At 33.8% G+C, this 19,527-nt stretch overlaps 1 protein-coding gene across 1 annotated transcript in view; it reads right to left on the bottom strand.

The window, feature by feature from the left end:
• Positions 1–3,181: 3,181 nt before the first annotated feature.
• Positions 3,182–19,527, bottom strand: part of zbbx (zinc finger, B-box domain containing) — a 57,136-nt gene continuing 40,790 nt past the window's right edge. Inside the window, exons 12-18 of the mRNA XM_051134800.1 lie at positions 18,655–18,773; positions 18,440–18,504; positions 17,355–18,229; positions 15,134–15,351; positions 12,756–12,912; positions 8,914–9,072; positions 3,182–3,580 (exon numbers count right to left, since the gene is read on the bottom strand). Coding sequence (XP_050990757.1) covers positions 3,324–3,580; positions 8,914–9,072; positions 12,756–12,912; positions 15,134–15,351; positions 17,355–18,229; positions 18,440–18,504; positions 18,655–18,773 — 1,850 coding nt within the window. The 3' untranslated portion in view covers positions 3,182–3,323. The remainder of the gene's footprint in view (positions 3,581–8,913; positions 9,073–12,755; positions 12,913–15,133; positions 15,352–17,354; positions 18,230–18,439; positions 18,505–18,654; positions 18,774–19,527) is intronic.

Genomic DNA, 19,527 nt, shown 5'->3' on the forward strand with positions numbered 1-19,527 from the left:
AGCTACTAGCATGTTGCTAGCATGATTAAGACGTTACTAGCATGTTGTTAAAATGGTTTGCATGTTACTGGCATGATTAACAAGCCAATAGGAGTTCTTAGCATGATTAGCAAGTTACTAGCATGTTGCTAGCATGATTAAGATGTTACTAGCATGTTGTTAAAATGGTTATCATGTTGCTAAAATGGTTAGCAAGTTAATAGGAGTTAATAGGAGTTCTTAACATGATTAGCAAGTTACTAGCATGTTGTTAGAGTGTTTTTAGCATAATTAGCATGTTATTAGCATGTTACTAGCATGTTGTTCACACGATTAGCACGTTAGTAGCATGCTTATAGCCTCATTAGCAAGTTGCCAGCATGTTGCTAGCATGATTAACATGTCACCAGCATGTTTGTAACATGTTTTAACATGATTAGCATGTTGCTAGCATGTTGTTAGCATGATTAACAAGTTACCAGCATGTTGCTAGCACGATTAGCATGTTACTAACATTTTGTAAGCATGATTAGCATGTTGCTATGTTTTTGCTAGCATGTTACTAGCATGAGTACCATATTACTGGCATGTTGTTACCATAATTGACGTGTTACTAGCATGGTGTTAGCATTATTAACAAGTTACTAGCATAATTAAGAAATTACTAGCATGTTGCTAAAATGGTTAGCAAGTTAGCAGCATGTTATTAGCATGATTAACAAGTTACTAGCATGTTGCTAGCATAATTAACATGTTGAAGCTGAAACCAGTTGATTCTGCAAAAAAAAAAAAAAAAAAGCTAAAACTGGCCTAGGCTGGTTGTTTACTCTTACCTGGTTTAAACTGAGAATAGCTGGTTTATTCTTGGCTGCTTTTAGCAGATTTCCCACCATGGCCAGCTAAGACCAGCCTGACCAGCTATAAAGTGTCCAAAACCACTTTAAACCACTTTAAAACCAGCCTGGGAGACCAGCCAAAGCTTTTTTAGCTTAGGCTGGTTTTAGCTGTTTATTTAAGTTGGAAGTTGTTCAGCTTTGCTATAGCAATAAACAGCTTAGATGCACCATAGGTCTCTTTGTATAAAAGTTTTCACCCCCTCAATGAAAGTCTATGGGATTTTAGGGGGTTTTGATAGTCTGGTTTTTGAAAACCGTAAGACGGATCAGAAAGAAAAGATAAAGCAATTAACTTCAGTCCAGTCTGAAGGTCTGACTCGAGTTTGGTGGTTGTAGCTTTAAAACTCTAGAAACGAGATACTGACTAAGTTTTGGCTCAGAAGAAGCAGCAGCTTATATAGCAGATCAGTAAGTTGGCTTTCTCAAGCCAACTTAAATATATTCAAACTAAAAACACTTATTTTAAATTGTAATAATATTTCATTTGATTAAAATTATTTTTAATCAAATAAATGCAACCTTGAGACTCAAAAACTTTTTTTAAACTGTAAAATCAAGCTAGATTTAGCTGGATTTGTGTGCGTGTGTGTGTGAGAAAGAGTTGCACCTCAGCGGTGGGTCTCGCCAGTTGTATTTGTGTGTAAGCATATAAGTGTGTCTGTTCACCTACGGGATGTGAATGAATGCTGAAATAAGCAAATTAATCAAGGCTGAACGCGTGTGCTGGGCTAGAGAGGCTGTTTTAATGAGTGTGCACACTGAACACTAATGAGCTGACTCTAATAAGGGGATCTAATGAGCGAGTTGCCACGGTAGCAGGTACCCGGCATGTGGTGTGCGCTTTTTTTTGTGGGACACGTGCCTCTCTGAACCTCACGTCACAGACCGGCGGTCAGGAACATAAGTGTGTGCTAAGGGAAAAATTATTAACTTATTAATGTTGTAGGTAGCACTTTATAAGGACTTTCATTAATCATTCATTATAGTTATTATCAAATATTCTAATGATGTTCTGTACATTTAAATATTAATTACACACACACACACACACATATATATATTCATATACACTACCATTCAAAAGTTTGGGATCAGTAAGATTTTTAATGTTTTTAAAGGCATTTTTATGCTCATTAAGGCTGCATTTATTTGATCAAAAATGCAGAAAAAATTGTAATATTGTGAAATAATATTGCAATTTAAAATAAAGGTTTTTTGTTTGAATATATTTTAAAATGTAATTTATTCCTGTGATGCAATCTGAATTTTTAGCATCATTACTCCAGTCTTCAGTGTCACATGATACTTCAGAAATCATTCTAATACGCTGATTTATTATCAGTGTTGAAAACTGTTGTGCTGATTAATACACATAATACACATACATATAAGATTAATTGAAAATAGGAATGTATTGTAACAATATACACTTTCCGTTCAAAATTTGGCGGCCTGTATATTTTTTTGTTCTTTTATTTAAATGAATATTTTTACTCAGCAAGGATGTGTTAAATTAATTTAAATCCTGAAAAAGGTATGAGGGGTACCAAAATAAAATATATAGCAGCACAACAGAAAATTCAGCATTGCACCACAGGAATAAATTAAAAATTTAAAATATATTGAAATAAAAAACAGTTAAAACTGCAGTAATATTTTACAAAATAACTTTTTTATAAAGTTTTTTTCAGTATTTTTAATCAAATAAACGCAATTAAAAACAATTAAAAACTTACTGATCCTGATGCTGAAAATTCAGCTTTGCATCACGGGAATAAATCAAATTTTAAAGTATATTAAAATAAAAAACTGTTTTTTAATATTGCAATAATATTTCACAATATTACAAAAAAACAGCTTTGGTGAGCATAAGAGACTTCTTATAAAAGTTATTAGAAATTATAATAATATTTCATAATATCAACATTTTTACTCTATTTTATTATAAATAAATTTGAAAACAAAAATCCAAATATATGGATAAAATATAACAAATAAATGCATGTAACAATCAAATGTATAAATATATAATACTACTTTGTATATATATAACAGTATTATAAAGTGCTACCATACCATATTAAAATAGAACTTCATTGCAGTTCGTAAGATGTTACAAAATTAACTTTTATTATGTTATTATTCAGTCAGAAACAAAAGCATCAGAATTCACTCTTAATATATATATTTTTATTTTTGCATAATGCAACATGAATAGCCTTTGATAATTAGTAAAACTTTCCATTATAATGTATAAAAAGAAGGAAAAAATAAATACTACAATTTATATATTAAATACTACAAAAGCCGCTTCATACTATATAGCTGTTTAATAGACTAACTACAACTACAGACCTAACTTTTATTTCTTCTTGTGCTCTATTTATATTCAATTATTACTAAATTCAATCAAAATCTATAATGTACGTAATTGCAGTCCAGACAAATCTAATCCACTGGAATGTGTCCGTCCTCACCCTCATCTAATGGTGTAGTGCTCATATTTCTGAACTCTTCCTCAAGGCAGGCCAGAGCCAGGAAATCCTCCTCATCCTCATCAGAGTCCTGAAGATCAAGCTGCTCCACGGTCTGGACCTCCATGATCTCCTGAGCGGCACGAGACAGCGGCTGGCTTGTCGGGTCTGGACGACTGGTCCCTGCACTCAGGGGCCGAGAAGTGATGGGAGAACATCTGTTTACAGTGCCTAAAAAAGAATAAGCGCTGGATGAGTTTATGAGAGAAACAAGAAGAAAGCATCTGCTGATTTGAGGAATTATTCAAGTCTGGATGAATTACACATTGAAGTTTAATAAATGCAGTTAATGATTTGTTTAGATCTCTAACGTATGAGCAACAGCAATAGTGATGGTTGCCTACGATTATACTACTAATTACAGTGACTAACGAAAAACAGAGAGATGATGGGAAAGGGAAACAAAGAGAGATGTTAAAGCAACTGACAGAAAAGCACACGCAGAAAGACAGTGCTGGGATTGCCGGATTAAGCTAGTGGGGTCAGTATTATTTACTGTCACACGTTGGCTTAATCAGCTTCAATCAAACAGAGCTTCAAATGCTCTCTGATCCAGCAAATCACAATAATACACTCACACACTTCTCTCTTATCTGTGACTTTTTCATTATATTCCCTAGCTTCTTCTTGTCTTGTGTGATCTTTCTCTTGCTGATAGTGAAGTGAACTCCAATTAGACGACTCTGTGTTCACCAAACAGCGCTCAGCTAATGTTACAGTAGTGGTGAGGAAACTGATTCAGATGTTTGAATCTTTTGAATCAGTTCACAAAAAAATAATACACCAGTGAGTTTTTATGCATAAAACGAGGAGTCATTTAATAATTTACTTATCTGATTCCTTCAAAAACAGTGTTTAGGTATTAGCATTTTCTAAATGAATTATATCAGCAAATGTACTATTTTGTCAACGTCTGAGCTTTATCGAGCAATAAAAAAAGACATCTATAGGTGAAATTAATAGATTACAGCCACAAGTTAACTCAAAACTCAAAAGTGAATCTCAGTGCATACTGTATAAAAGTTTGGGTTGTTTAGATATTTGAGAGAAACCAACGCTGCATTTATTCGATCAAAAATACTGTAAAAACAGCTAAATTGTTATATATTTTTACAATTTAAAATAACTGGTTTCTACTGTAATATATTTAAAAATACAATTTATTTCTGTGATGCAAAGCTGAATTTTCAGCATCATTACTCATGTCACATGATCCTTCAGAAATCACTCTAATATGCTGATTTGCTGCTCAAGAAACATTTCTGACTAATATCAATGTTGAAAATAGTTGTGCCACTTCATATATTTGTGGAAACTGTGATATATTTAAATTCAAGATTCATATTTCAATAAAAAAACAGCATTTATTATTATAAAAAATAAAACCCAATTTAAATGTAATTTTGTAACATTTAAAAAACTTCATTACTGAACATATTAATACATTACATGTACAGTATGTACAATAGTGTACATTCCTCTAATACCTTACCGCAACTGCAATACTAGGCGTAAGTTAAAACATCCACTGTGTGCTATTTACATCTTTCCCAACACAAATGCATCCTTTATGCTCTAATAATAGAGATAAGACATTTGGAATGCAGCGCTTATGTGGTTCCAACACTAATATATGACCACGCTTTAATGAAAACCACAAACATCTCTCTTAACAGTGCATTTTTAGCCGCTCGTGTTATTTAGATACCTAATTATTGCATACTTAGATGGATTGGCCATTGAAGAGAGCTGCTAGCTTAAAGATGAGTGTAAATTATGCCTCTCTCTTATGCATGCATTAATTTCCTGGCATTATCCTTTAGCTCCTCAGCGTTAATGTGCTATAATTATTTCTTATATAATTGAAGTCAAAAGTTTACATACACCTTGCAGAATCTGCAAAATGTTAATTATTTTACCAAAACAAGAGGGATTATACAAAATGCATGTTATTTTGTATTTAGTACTGACCTGAATGAGATATTTCACATAAAAGATGTTTACATATAGTCCACAAGAGAAAATAATAGTTTAATTTATAAAATATAAAAATGACCCTGTTCAAAAGTTTACATACGCCTGATTCTTAATACTGTGTTGTTACTTGAATGATCCACAGCTGTGTCTTTTTGTTTAGTGATAGTTGTTCATGAGTCCCTTGTTTGTCTTGAACAGTTAAACTGCCTGCTGTTCTTCAGAAAAATCCTTCAGGTCCCTCAAACTCTTTGGTTTTTCAGCTTTTTGTGTATTTGAACCCTTTCCAACAATGACTGTATGATTTTGAGATTCATTTTTGTACACTGAGGACAACTGAGGGACTCATGCAACTATTACAAAAGGTTCAAATGCTCATTGATGCTTCAGAAGCAAACACAATGCATTAAGAGCCGGGGGGTGAAAACTTTTGGAATTTGAGTGTCAGGATAAATTTAACTTATTTTGTCTTGTGGGGAACATGTAAGTATCTTCTGTAGCTTCTGAAGGTCAAAAAATATGATATTTAGGCAAAATAAGAACAATGTACACACCTTCATCCTGTTCAAAAGTTTTCACCCCCCGGCTCTTAATGCATTGTGCTTCCTTCTGGAGCATCAGTGAGTGTTTGAACTTTCTGTAATAGTTGTATATGAGTCTCTCAGTTGTCCACAGTGTGAAAAGATGGATTTCAAAATCATACAGGAAAGAGTTCAAAGAAAACAAGGGTTTAAAAACAAAGAAATGCTGAAAAACCTTCTTGCAGATTCTGCAAGGTGTATGTAAACTTTTGACTTCAACTGTATATATGTTATATAAAAAAAAAAAAAAAAAAAAAAATTGTAACATTATAAAACTCTTTACTGTCACTTTTGATCAATTTAATGCACCCAATTATTGTATCGAAAAGTACTGTATTAGTTAATCACAGTGTTTCATTCACTGAAAAGTTCTATTTAAAAACGAAAAAATGCCCAGGTGACATAGCAGGAGTGATCATGTATTAGCTGACATCGCTTCCCACGATTTGGACTCAGGAGGCCGACAGCTTTGAGTATCCTCTGATGCAAAAGGCTCAATCTAGCATGTCTAACCTGACACAAGTATATGAGATACACAGAGAAAAAACGGGAGACAGAAAGAAACAGAAAAGCAGGCAAGAGAGGATGGCCGGATATCTGAGGCTTTGATTTGCACCAGCCGAAATCACAGCTGTCATGCTGTTAAACAGATTATTTTTCCCTCCTCTGCAGACCTGCAAGTGATGAGCCGAGAGACAGGGAGGAAGACGTGTCGAGAGGTAGAGAAAGCAAGACTGATAAACCGAGCTAGCTAGCTGAGCTGATCTGAGCTGAGCCGAGAGATTGAGGAGCGCGCCGTTGGCCGTGTTCCCTGCACTCCCGCACGCGGCAACACACAGTAATCTCTTTATGAAACCTCAGCCGCGTGTGCTGGCGCAGAAAGCTCAGGAATCAGCTCGGCTTTAATTACGGGCGCGAGCCAATAAATCACGCCACGGCCGAGCGTCAGCGCGACTCTTCTACAGCCATGTTATTGATGTCCCGTTGGCCCTAACGCCGTGTCCGAAGGGCTGGTGGAGGCTCTCTGTAAATGATCGTTTAGTCATGGCAAAGACGCAACATCAGGCCGGCTCAACATTTTAAACACAGATTTAGCCGTATAAGTCTGGATTAAGTCTGCAAACAGAAGGGAAATTAAGAAGAGAGGCGGAGGTTTTATTTTATTTTACAGCTTTGATAAAAGAGACAGTTCACCCCAAAAAATAAAAAAGAAACTGTCATTGTTCACTCATCGTCATGTCATTCCAAAATAAATGTTTCTTGAGCAGCAAATCAGTATATTAGAATGATTTCTGAAGGATCATGTGACACTAAGAGTTGGAGTAATGATGCTGAAAATTCAGCTTTGAATCAGGAATAAACTAGATGAGTACAGTTTGAGAACAAACTTTAAGTTGTCTTGAGAAACCTAGCCTGAAAATTTAAATCAGTTGTAAAAGTATGAAAGTTGACATTGCTATCATAATTTAGCACATTGCTTACATGATTTAACATGTTGTTAGCATGGTTTAGCATGATTAGCTTGTTGCTTGCATTTTTATAGGCTGATTACAATGTTGTTAGCATGATTAGTATGTTGTTAGCACGTTACTAGCATGTTGTTAGCATGATTAGCAAGTTAATAGCATGATTCTAGCATGTTTTAGCATGATAAGCTTGTTGCTTGCATTTTTATAGGCTGTGATTACAATGTTGTTAGCATGATTAGCAAGTTCTTAGCATGATTCTAACATGATTAACAAGTTACTAGCATCTGGTTAGCCTGATTGGTAAGTTACTATCATGTTTCTAGCCTGATTAGCATGTTGCTAGCATGTTTCTAACATATTTCTAGCATGATTAACATGTTACTAGCATGTTTTTAATATGATTAGCATGTTACTAGCTTGTTGCTAGAATGTTTCTATCATGATTAACATTGTTAGAATGTTTTTAGCATAATTAACATGTTACTAGCATGTTGTTAACATGATTATCAAGTTACTAGCATGTTGCTAACATGATTAGCCAGTTACTAGCTTGTTGCTAGCATGATTAGCAAGTTACTAACATGATTAGCATGTTACAAGCATTTTATTAGCATGATTAGCAAGTTACTAGAATGTTGCTAACATGATTAGCAAGGTACTAGCATGTTGCTAGCCTGTAACTACCTTGTTGCTAGCATGTTTCTATCATGATTAACACATTACTAGCATGTTGTTAGCACAATTAGCAAGTTACTAGCATGTTTCTAACATGGTTAACAAGTTAGTAGCATATTGCTAGCATTATAAGCAAGTTACTAACATATTGCTAGCATGATTAGCAAGTTACTAGCATGTTGCTAGCATGATTAGCAAGTTACTAGCAGTTGTTAGTATGATTAACAAGCATTTTTTCTAGCATGATTAGCATTTTTAAACTAGATAAAACCAGTTGATTCAGTAAAAACCAGCTAAGACCAGCTGGTTGTCTAGCTGGTTTAAGCTGAAAATAGCTGGTTTAACCTTGGCTGGTCTTTTAATAGGTCTATGACCAGCCTGACCAGCTAAAAAGTGTCCAAAACCACTTTAAACTAATTTAAAACCAGCCTGGGAGACCAGCCAAAGCAGCCATTACAGCCTTGGTGAGTATAAAAGCATAATCTTCTTTCAAAGATTTAAAAAATCATACTGGTGTATGCTCAGAATTTTGCTCAGTATTTTGTTTTCAAAATGTTTATTTTTGGCCTTTTTTGACAGACACTCTGAGAGGAGGCATAAAATGATGAAAATGATGAAACTTGATATGACACCACATGTCAACAGGAAAGATATTTTCAATGTTTTCTTTTCTGAAAGACTGATACACCGGTATGACATATGGCACAGAATGAAGTTATATTCTTCACAGCCTCTTTTTCATTCACATCAAATTAAATCTGGTGTCTACACCCATGTCTGTTGTTGTACCAGAAAAGCAAATTACCTGAGAAACACAGCCTCTGTGATGACATTCTGCTACGGCCTGGTGTGAATGGACGAGGGGTGCTACTGACGGGCCGACCGTTCATCAGCGCGGCGACCAGCTCTTCCTCTGCGTGATGTTGAAGACTGCTGAAGGATCTCCAGGACTCCTGCCCTACAACTACAAATAAAACAAACAATGAGACCTCCACACAGCGAGCCATCCATCATCATGTGGTCTTGAAGATAATCCACTATCAGAGCTAACATACAGTTTACTAGAAGGCCCACAGGTTATTGTACATCACAGCTGTAAATATCCACATTCAACATACACAGTACACAGTATAAACATCCCAGTAGATGCAGACCTAGATTAAATGTACTCGGCATCAGAAGGCAAGAGGATCACATTCAAACAAACACAAAAGTTGCAAACGTTGCCAGTAAATAAAAGTTGGTCATTTTTTCAAAAACCTATACAGCATTTGTATGCACACAATGCACCAGTTTATCTGACCTCTACATCCACTTCTCTTCATCACCATCAGCTAAGGTTAAGGTAAGTATTGTGCTGGTAATATTTTAACTCATGATAAATAGTTAACTTCACAATACCAGCTGATATTGCACTGCACACGACATTGAAATATGTTGTCTTATTTTCATGCAATTTTGGATGCTAAAAGAAAAAGTAAGGAAAATTAAAGCTACTTTAATAGTTTTTGCATTATTTTAATGACATTTAAGTACATTTTTTATCATTTTCTCATTCTCATGAAGGCAGTTGTTTACTTTATAACATATTTATAATTTTTGTTTTATTTATTTTTATCATTTTGTATTATAATGTTGTATTATAAAGTTAGGAAAATGTAAGCTACTTAAGAGTTTTTGCATTACTTTTCCCATATTCTCATTCTCATATAAGCAATTGTTTACTTTATAACATATCTATAATTTTTTTAATTATTGTATATCTTTTTGTATTAGAGTCAGTGTTATGTTATATTACATTATATTATATTTTATTATATTTTATAGTTTTATTAGTATTTTTAATCAGTTTTTATTTTTAGAAATTAGTTTTCATCTTAATTTGAGTTTTAGTAATTTAACTGTGTTTCTTCATTTTTAGTGATTTTTTTTTAATTAATTTTTATTTCAGTTATTTTAGTACAAGTTCTAAATTAAAATGAGAAATACTGTTTTGGCAAATGAAAAAAAAAGTTTGATTTTTTTTTTTTTTGTTTTGTTAAAAAATTCATATTATTTCAAGCAAATTTTTTTTTTTAATAATTTTAATTTCAAATTCAGTTGTAGTTTTTTGTTTACCGTAATAACCCTGATCACAGAAATAAGAATTTTGTGGGTAAATGTGCTTAATTAAAATAAATTAGAAATCTTTCTTATTGTAAATGCAAATAGCCTTTGTTTTCTTTAAGCAAAATATAATTTCTTATTTATTTATTTTTTTCATTTTGGTGTGAAATGTGACCCGGGCATATTCCTGACAACATAGTGATTTATTCTTATAATAAATGACTGATCTAACCTTTAAATTTAAAGGCACAATATATAATTTTCGCCGCCAGAGAGTGCATATTCAAAACAAACAACGAAACAAAGGCGTAGTTTAATGACGCCATGATTAAGTGTGGAACCGTGGGAGATGTCGTCTTCAACCCAACAGCCGATGCAATCCGACGGGACTCGGCAAGAAGTCATGTTCTTGGAAACATTTGGGAGTAATGTAAGCACACACGTTTTTTGAATATTATAATCAAAAAATCTTACATATTGTGCCTTTAAGTGACTTTCTCATGGACACCATAGCAGTTCATTGCACACTCATTTTGGGCTTCAGACCAGCAACTGGTAACAAACCCCAAACTTTAGCTGGAAAGCCACATGCGCCTGCGACAGCCTGACTTGACATGCAGACAGTGAGTGGTTGAAGGTTAAACATGTGTGCCTTCCATCGCCATCTTAAACGCCTGCTGTAATTAAGCCTTTTTCCGGCCGACTGGCCGCTGCTCCTGTCAGTGCACGTCAGGGATTGCAAATGCGCAGACAGGCCGATAAAAACGGCTCGACTGTGACAGAGACAAAAAAGATGGGAAAAGTAAAAGACTGCAGGAAATTGACGGAGAGACTCACCAGCCAATAAAAACAGAGATGACAGAGACGGAACTGAAACAGGGACTTACTTGTCCTTCGTTTTCATTAACCTTGAAGCTCAATGAACCAAACAGATGCTACATTTTTCACGGTATATTAGATAAAAAAGTGCCTTTTGCATACTTAGATATGCATACTCAAATAACAGCTTTAAATAGAGCTGTTTAAAAAGAAATATTAGTGTTTACAGTCAAGCTAATGGCCTCGCCAAGGTAGGACATTAACGTTGAGGAGCTAAAGGATAATGCCAGGAAATGAATGAATGTATAAGAGAGAGGCATAATTTACACTCATCTTCAGGCTAGCAGCTCTCTTCAATGGCCAATCCATCTACGTATGCAATAATTAGGTATCTAAATAACACGAGCGGCACAAAATGCACTGTTAAGAGAGATGTCTGTGGTTTTCATTAAAGCGTGGTCATATATTAGTGCTGGAACTGCATTCCAAATGTCTTATCTCTATTATTAGAGCATAAAAGATGCATTTGCGTTGGGAAAGACGTAAATAGTGCACAGAAGATGTTTTAACTAACACCTAGTATTGCATTTGCGTTAAGTAAGGTATTAGAGGCATTAGGTATTAGAGAGCGTGTACACTACTTTTTAAAAGTGTTTATTAATTTTTTTAAAGAAATTATTATTAACATGATCATTTATGATATTTTTTAAATGTTATAAAATAATATTTGAATTAAATTTACGATTTTAAAATATATTAGTATATTTTAACCATAGTTTTAAATTTAAAATTAAAATTTTGTATGTTTGTAAAATGGCATCTGATCCATTATGAGGGTTCAGACTTTGTTGGTTTGAAGAGTTTCAGAGGCCAAAAATTTTATTTAAAAAAAAAAAATATATATATATATATATATATATATATATACAAATTTTAAAATATTCAAATGGACCTTACTTTGAAATTTAAATTGTGAAAATAAATTTGTATTTTTGTATAATAAATGCAGCCTTGGTGAACATAAGAGACTCCTTTTATAAACACTAAAAATCTTTCAGACTCCAAACTTTTGAACGGTGGTGTTTATGTTTGAAAAATGGCATCTGATCCATTATGAGGTCTCAGACTTTGCTGGTTTCAAGAGTTTCCAAGGCAAAAAATTATATATGTAAATAAAAATTGAAATAAAAATTTTCAAATATATTCAAATGGACCTTACTTTGAAATTTAAATTGTGAAAATATTTCACAATATTGCTGTTTTTACTGCATTTTTATGTGCATGTTTTTAAAATGGCATCTGATCCATTATGAAGGTTCAGATCTTGCTGGTGTCAAGAGTTTCCAAGGCAAACTTCACTGTGAAATTGTTAACCTCTGATTTGTATTCCATTATGTGGAATTTAACAGAGCTCTGTCATTTCTAATAAAATTCTTATTAAGCATACTTCAGTGAAAGATAATCTGCTGCGAGGTCAGATCTTACAGAATAATGTACTGTTTGTACAATAACACTTGACTATACTGAACTTACTAAGGTGTAGACAATATTTCACATCTCTAAGAATGTTATTAAAGCATCTTGACCCAAACATCTCAGATGTGCTGTGCACAAAAATGTCAAGAGCTTCCTCAAAATCGCAGGCTCCAAGCTGAATTTATAGAATTTCCATTTGTTTAATAGCTGTATCTTGCCCTCTAATCCTTTCTTTTTTTTACATACCTAGAGAATTCCCCGTATGGTTCTCCTCTCTAGAGGTTTGTGCTGGAGCTGGGTTGGGCTGCAGGACTCCAGGGTCCAGTCCCAAAGTCAGGATCCCCTCTAGATCTTGGTACTGCCCCAGCTGGATGCCCTGTCGCTGGGCTACAGAATGAAGGGCCTGTGGGGGAGAAGAAAATAGTTAGAAAGAACATCAGTCATTAGTGGGTCAATGACATGGCACTAATGTATTCAAAATGACATAAAAAAGCAATTTATACAGACAATGCCTTGAATAGTTCTCTTATAAATTAACTTTTCTGTCAGGCTTAGAGTGCAAAAATGTCTGGATGGTAATTGTCGTGACATCATAATAAATAAATATGAAAACATTGTAATCAAAAAGCTAAAATTGTTAGTTTTACTAATTATTAAGGGCTATTAATGTTACATTATTAATGTTCACTACTGTTCAAAAGATGTGTTTGTTTTTTTTTTTAATGAAATTTTTGAAACATTTTGAAAATGTTACAAAATTACATTCAAATTAGATTTTACATTTTTTAAATATATTCAAACAGACCATAGTTTTAAATTTAAACTTTTGAACGGTGGTATTTATGTTTGTAAAATTACATTCGATCCATTATGAAGGTTCAGACTTTGCTGGTTTCAAGAGTTTCCAAGGCAAAAAATAAAAATATATGTTAAAACAGTGAATTCTAAAGCTGCTTTTTGTTATTTATTAAGTACCAAATTAATAATTTGATATATACCTACTCATATCCATATCATATGGTTCAGCAATGAAATTCTATTCTAATATAGTAACACTCTTACCAAGGCTGCATTTATTTTATATAAATACAGTAAAATCAGTATATTTTAAAATGTAATTTATTTCTTTGATGCAAAGCTTAATTTTCAGCATCATTACTCTAGTCGTCACTGTCACATGATACTTCAGAAATCATTCTAATATGCTGTATGTTATTTGTGCACAAAAACAGTTCATTTTATTATTATAAATGTTGAAAACAGCTGTGCTGCTTAATATGCAAGATACACTTTTTCAGGATTCTATAATAAACAGCATTTATTTGAAATTTTGTAACAATGTAAAAGTTTTACAGTCACTTTTAATCAGTTTTAGTATTAATTTCTTTTAAAAGCAAAAGCTAGTGTACTCTACCTGTTTATGGTTTTCTTTTGCTGACTTCTGGGCATGTAAGCACACTTAAGTTTTTTCTCTTATGCAGGTTAAATGTGGGCAAATTTAATTTGTCATTTTCAGACAGAGCACATAGACAGACAGAAATCGTTTTAAAAGAAAAAAATTATATTTTTAAACTGAAAGGAAATGAGAAACAATTATGTTTTGATTGAGTCCCAGTCGGTGTCCTTTAAATGGAAAATGAGGTAGGGGGAAAAGAATCGGCGGGTGGTAATTAAGGACACAAATTTTCCGATCGCCAGACAAAAGAGTAGAGATAAGGCCGTTTTCTGATCAGACATTTAATTCAGGTGTTTAATATAATTCATTTTCTTTTCTCTCTTTGTTACGCCATTAAACTCTGATAGTCCATTTGCAGCTGACTTGACGACTCTGTTTCCTCTTGCCCCTCATCAGCTGAGTGCATGTGAGAGTAGTCCTTGCCTTTTCCAGCTATTACCTCTAACACAGCATGAAATCTGCAATTAAATTACATAGGAGTAATATCTAATTGATCAAGTCTTTAGTGTATGAGTTTCCAGCAAGGCCATTCAGTGTGAGCTACAGAATTCATTTTATAATTCTCATACTCTCTTTTTTATACAATATTTCCAGCAAAGAGTCTGAAAGCTCATTTTTTTTCACAACATCATTGTGGCTGCATCTCCATCTTCATAAAATGCATACACTACCAAACGTTTGGGAACAGAAAGATTTTTTTTTTTAAGAAACTAATACTTTTATTAAGAACGGATGCATTAAATTGATCAAAAGCAACTGTAAAGACATTTATAATGTTACAGAAGACTTATTTTTTAATTAAATGCTTTTTTTTTTTTACTTTGAAATGTGACGTGACTTGACATTTGAATTTTGAATTTTGAATTCTGAATTCTGAATTTTGAAATGTGAAATTTGAATTCTGGATATTTCAAAATTGATAATAATTAATATTTTTGACAAGCAAATCAGCATTTATATAATAATATTTCACAGTTTTTTTCTGTTTAAATTAATGCAGACTTGGTGAGTATAAGAGACTTATATAACAGCCTAAAAATGTAAAAAAAAAAAAAATAAATAAATAAATAAATAAACACAAACTTGTGTCTTAACTGGTCTAAATAGCGGGTTATGGGTAACCTGTTACAAGTTATAGATGTTGAGGAATCTACAGGTCTCTGATCACCTTAGAAGATCCTGTAAACAGGTCAGATTCTGTGTTGTCATGTTCTGACTTTGTGAAAGTGAAATGAGGGTCTGCCGGAGGGGTCATTGTGGGACACGGAGAAGCAAAGCCATTCCTTTCTTCTCCTGCATCTGTGATTCGTCTCAGTTCTTCATCAGATGAGTCTTCCTCACTAGGCACCAGGCAAGAATCTTCACCTGTCGTTTCTTCTTCTGAATCTGAGCAATGACAAATAGCGAGAGAGGAGAAACCATGAGAACAGGAGAAGAGAAAACACCGAAACGTTCCGGCAGGAGGCCGGCAGCGAGGATGCAAACACGCGTCCTTATCTAACGCTCGCAGCGAGCTGCCTGGACATGGTCTAGCAGAGCTTGTGTGTTTCTCTTCTGCTGCTTCCTGCATTAATAATGCTTATCCTACACAGCTTGAAGTTCCCATCACTCCGCTAGTCAGCAAATACTGCAGAAACAACCGCTGTGTGAATGAAGGCTGATGTCTACACTGGTGTTTTCTCATCATCTGTACTCTCTGATGCATATGTGCTGGACACCAAGGGATAACAGTTTTCTGTTTTAATATACTTTAAAATGTAATTTATTTCTGTGATGCAAAGCTGAATTTCATTAGCCATCACTTCAGTCTTCAGTGTCACATGATTCTTCAGAAATCATTCTAATTCAATGCTAATTTATTATCAGTGTTGGAAACAGTTGTGCCACTTACGTTTTTTATTTTATTTTTTTTATTTTTTTTCACTTTTTCCAGAATTCTTTGATGAATAAAAAGTTAAAAGCAAATTCAATAAAGACTTTACTATTTAACATTTATAAATATATAAATATATATAAAATTATTTAACACATCCTTGGTGAATAAAAGTATTAGTTTCTTTCAAACAAAGAAAGAAATAAAACATTTACTGACCCCAAAGTTTAACGGTAGTGTTTATTGTTGCAAAAGATTTCTATTTTAAATAAATGTTGTTCTTTTTAAAGTTTTACTCATCAAAGAATTCAGAAAAAAAGTATCAGAGGTTGCAAAAAATATTAAGCAGCACAACTGTTTCAAACATTGATAATAAATGAGCATAGAATGATTTCTGAAGGATTATGTGACACTGAAGACCGGAGTAATAATGCTGAAAATTAAGCTTTGCATCATAAGAATAAATTCTATTTTAAAGTATATTAAAAGGGAAAACCACTGATTTAAATTGCAATAATATTTTACAATATTACTGCTTTTTTCTGTATTTTTAATCAAATAAACACAGCCTTGATGAGCAGAAAAGACTTCTTTAAAAAACATTGAAAATCTTACTGATCCTAAACGTTTGAAAGGCAATGTATATATCACAATGGTTATTTTTGCTTTAAATAAGTCACCAGTGTCTAAATTAAAAAAAATAAAAAGCTCACTGAAGACATATAAACAGTCAGTGATCAAATAAGAAACCAATTACAAGCAACAGGACAAAAAAACTATACTAGAACAAATAAATAAGAACGCAACATACATTGAATAAAGTAACCAAATGAAAAAAAAAAAAAAACACTGTATTTTCTTCATTGTGTAAATTACATATCTATTTCCTCGTATTACAAAAGTGACTTAGTCAAGAACACTAAGAGATTTTCTCTCTTTTGTTGTTTGATTAACGAATGACAGACAGCAGGAATATTAGACTGCTGTCACTTTAAGAGCCGCCCGGATCCAATATACTGTTACACACGTGTTTTCTTTCTCAGCTGTTTGCTTGTATGTGGACATTTTGACACATACAAGTGTATGCATTTAACCATTCTAGGCCTATAAAGCAGCAAAAAAACTAATTTCTGACAGAAATGCACATGTGCATAGCGAAATGAGTTCTCTTTTGCTGCTAATTACTCTTTAACAGCTTAAAATCACTTGTTTTTAAACCGCAATGCTTAAAAACACATCCAAACAATATGTTTTTGTGGCCAAGTAACGTCACGTGAGCGTGTAGCCGCGATAGAGTACTCAAAATTCTCTACCGCAGTCAAATTTCTACCAGTTAATAGTGTCTACTGGTATATCGCCCGCCCCATTAAAAGCTTTACATTTTGCCTACAAAATCTCTTAAGCATGGTAAAATCACTGTAACGCACAGCTTCAAGTGGTATACTTGTTTTAAAATTATTTAAACTGCTATTAATTACATATGAATCAACTTTCATAAATTTAAAGTCATACCAACCTGACATGCTCAGCTGTAGGGAGAGGACTGTAGTTTTGGGTGACCTCCGTGAGCTTTTTAACCATTTGGAGGGTGGAGGTGAACGGTGACCCTCAGTATGAAATGATTCGATTTTCGGCGTCGAGGACCTGTTGGAGTCATAGATAGGTGTACGTCTATCGGAGACTAATCCAGACTGTGATGATTCTCTAAGTGACGGCTGTAATGACGAAACTGGGGAAGCGATGGCACGTACTGGAGACAACTGAGCTAATTTCAGTTTAGAAACAGGTGTTGAATGAGCAGGTCTAGATTGGATTCTGTTGACTGGAGAAGAAACTGATCTACACCTTGGGGACAGAGAATCTGGAGGTTTTGGACTTGCTTTAGAGATGGGAAAAGCAGGAGAATGACATTGAGAGGACCTAACAGATGGTTTTCTACGAGGAGAAGGGCTGAAAGTGGAAATATGGTCTTCAAAGCCTGGGAGAGTTTGATTTAATTTGGTTTTTGGGAGTGATGACGTTGGCAGAATCTCTGAGGATTTGTCCTGTTGTGCTGCAGAAGATCTCATCCGTGAGCTTGGTTTTGGAGAGTCCACTTTCTGGTCTGCTGTTCGCGAATTTGACAAAAGTGATTCTGAGGTAGTCGACAGGTGCTGTGATCTCTGAAGCCTCGTCTGAAGTGCAGAAAGGCTTTTTGATCTTGATGATGATGAAGATTGTTCAGCCTCTCGAGACGGCAGCCAAGTCTCAGGAGATGAGTTGATCTTTATGTCAGAATTACATTCGCCGAATGTTTCTTTGGTCATCTCGGAGAAGGACGGTGTGGAAGGTGAAAGTGAATATCCAAAATCTCCTCCTTCAGATAAATCTTCATTTCCAACAGCTATAAACCTTAAGGAAGAAAAACAGACTTGCATAACATCTAACAACTTACTCCCACAGTCTTATTTTAAGTCTAGTTGTGCCTGATATAAATGAAAATGTCAACATGACACGGTATTTGTTGAGAAAAACACAGATACTTCAGTTACGACACTGTGAACTTTTCTGTCGCTTCTTTTCAAAAAGTCTAGTTTTTTGCCTTGATCTAGTGTTTCTTACATTTCGCTCTCATTTCCCTTCTCGACTCCAAAGGATCTGCACATTGTAGCATCTCCAACCATCACCTGGAGAAATTAAAGTGCCAGTGACAAACAGTGACAGAAGAAATGTAAAAGACAGAATGATAAGTGTAATGAAACATCATTGAGGAGTCATTCGCTGGCTATCGCCCAGCAGTCCATTAGAGAAACTAGGGTGGTAGGGTTCAGAACTACCTCATCTAACTCTACGATGCTTAAATAGGATTCTGCAGGGCTGTCCGCTTTCCCAGCATCCTCAGCGGGAGCAGTTGTGAAGAGAGAGGTAAAGTATTTATGCAACTCCATCCGCTCTGCTGCAAATCAGAGATGTAGTAAAAGAGATTTATGTTTAGAGTTAAACATTGAAATTAAATCAGCTCAATGATCAGTATGAACGCATTTATTCATAATACAGAGTGACAGATATTCAGATTTATTTCAGTCCATGCCCTGTGAAAATGATTTTTTTTTAACCTATTTATTTTCTGAATAAATACCCCATCCATTCACACTTCATTCATGCATATTACTTAAAGAAAAAAAAAATGTTTTCATAATATTTCAAAAAACACTACTGTTTAGAAATTAGAATTTTTTAACAACAGTAAAGACAATGTTACAATTTTTCAAATAAATGGAATGCATTTTTTAAACAAAAAAAATGTAAAACATCTTTTGAACTTTCTACTCATTAAAGATACTATATTTTTGATCAAATAATTGCAGCTTTGGTGAGCATAAGACTTTTTAGAATGATCGAGTATAACAAATTTTCCACCTTTGAAACAAAGTGTTTTTTTATGATGTAAACAAAGCTGTGGGGAAAAAATAACAATGATTTAATGATTCAATTCTTTCCACGTGTTCTGTTTACCATAAAAAATTCCACCTATTTCAACCTAAAAAGTTGAGTTCAGCTGATTAAAGTATAATATATAATTTTAAACAGTAAAATTTTTAAATATTATTACCATTCAAAATAACTATTTTGTATTTGAATCTATTTTAAAATGTATTGTAATCCTGTGATCAAAACGAAATTTTCAGCATCATTATTCCAGTCTTTAG

This window comes from Labeo rohita, chromosome 18 (genome assembly GCF_022985175.1).
Source record: "Labeo rohita strain BAU-BD-2019 chromosome 18, IGBB_LRoh.1.0, whole genome shotgun sequence".
In the NCBI taxonomy this organism is placed as follows: domain Eukaryota; kingdom Metazoa; phylum Chordata; class Actinopteri; order Cypriniformes; family Cyprinidae; genus Labeo; species Labeo rohita.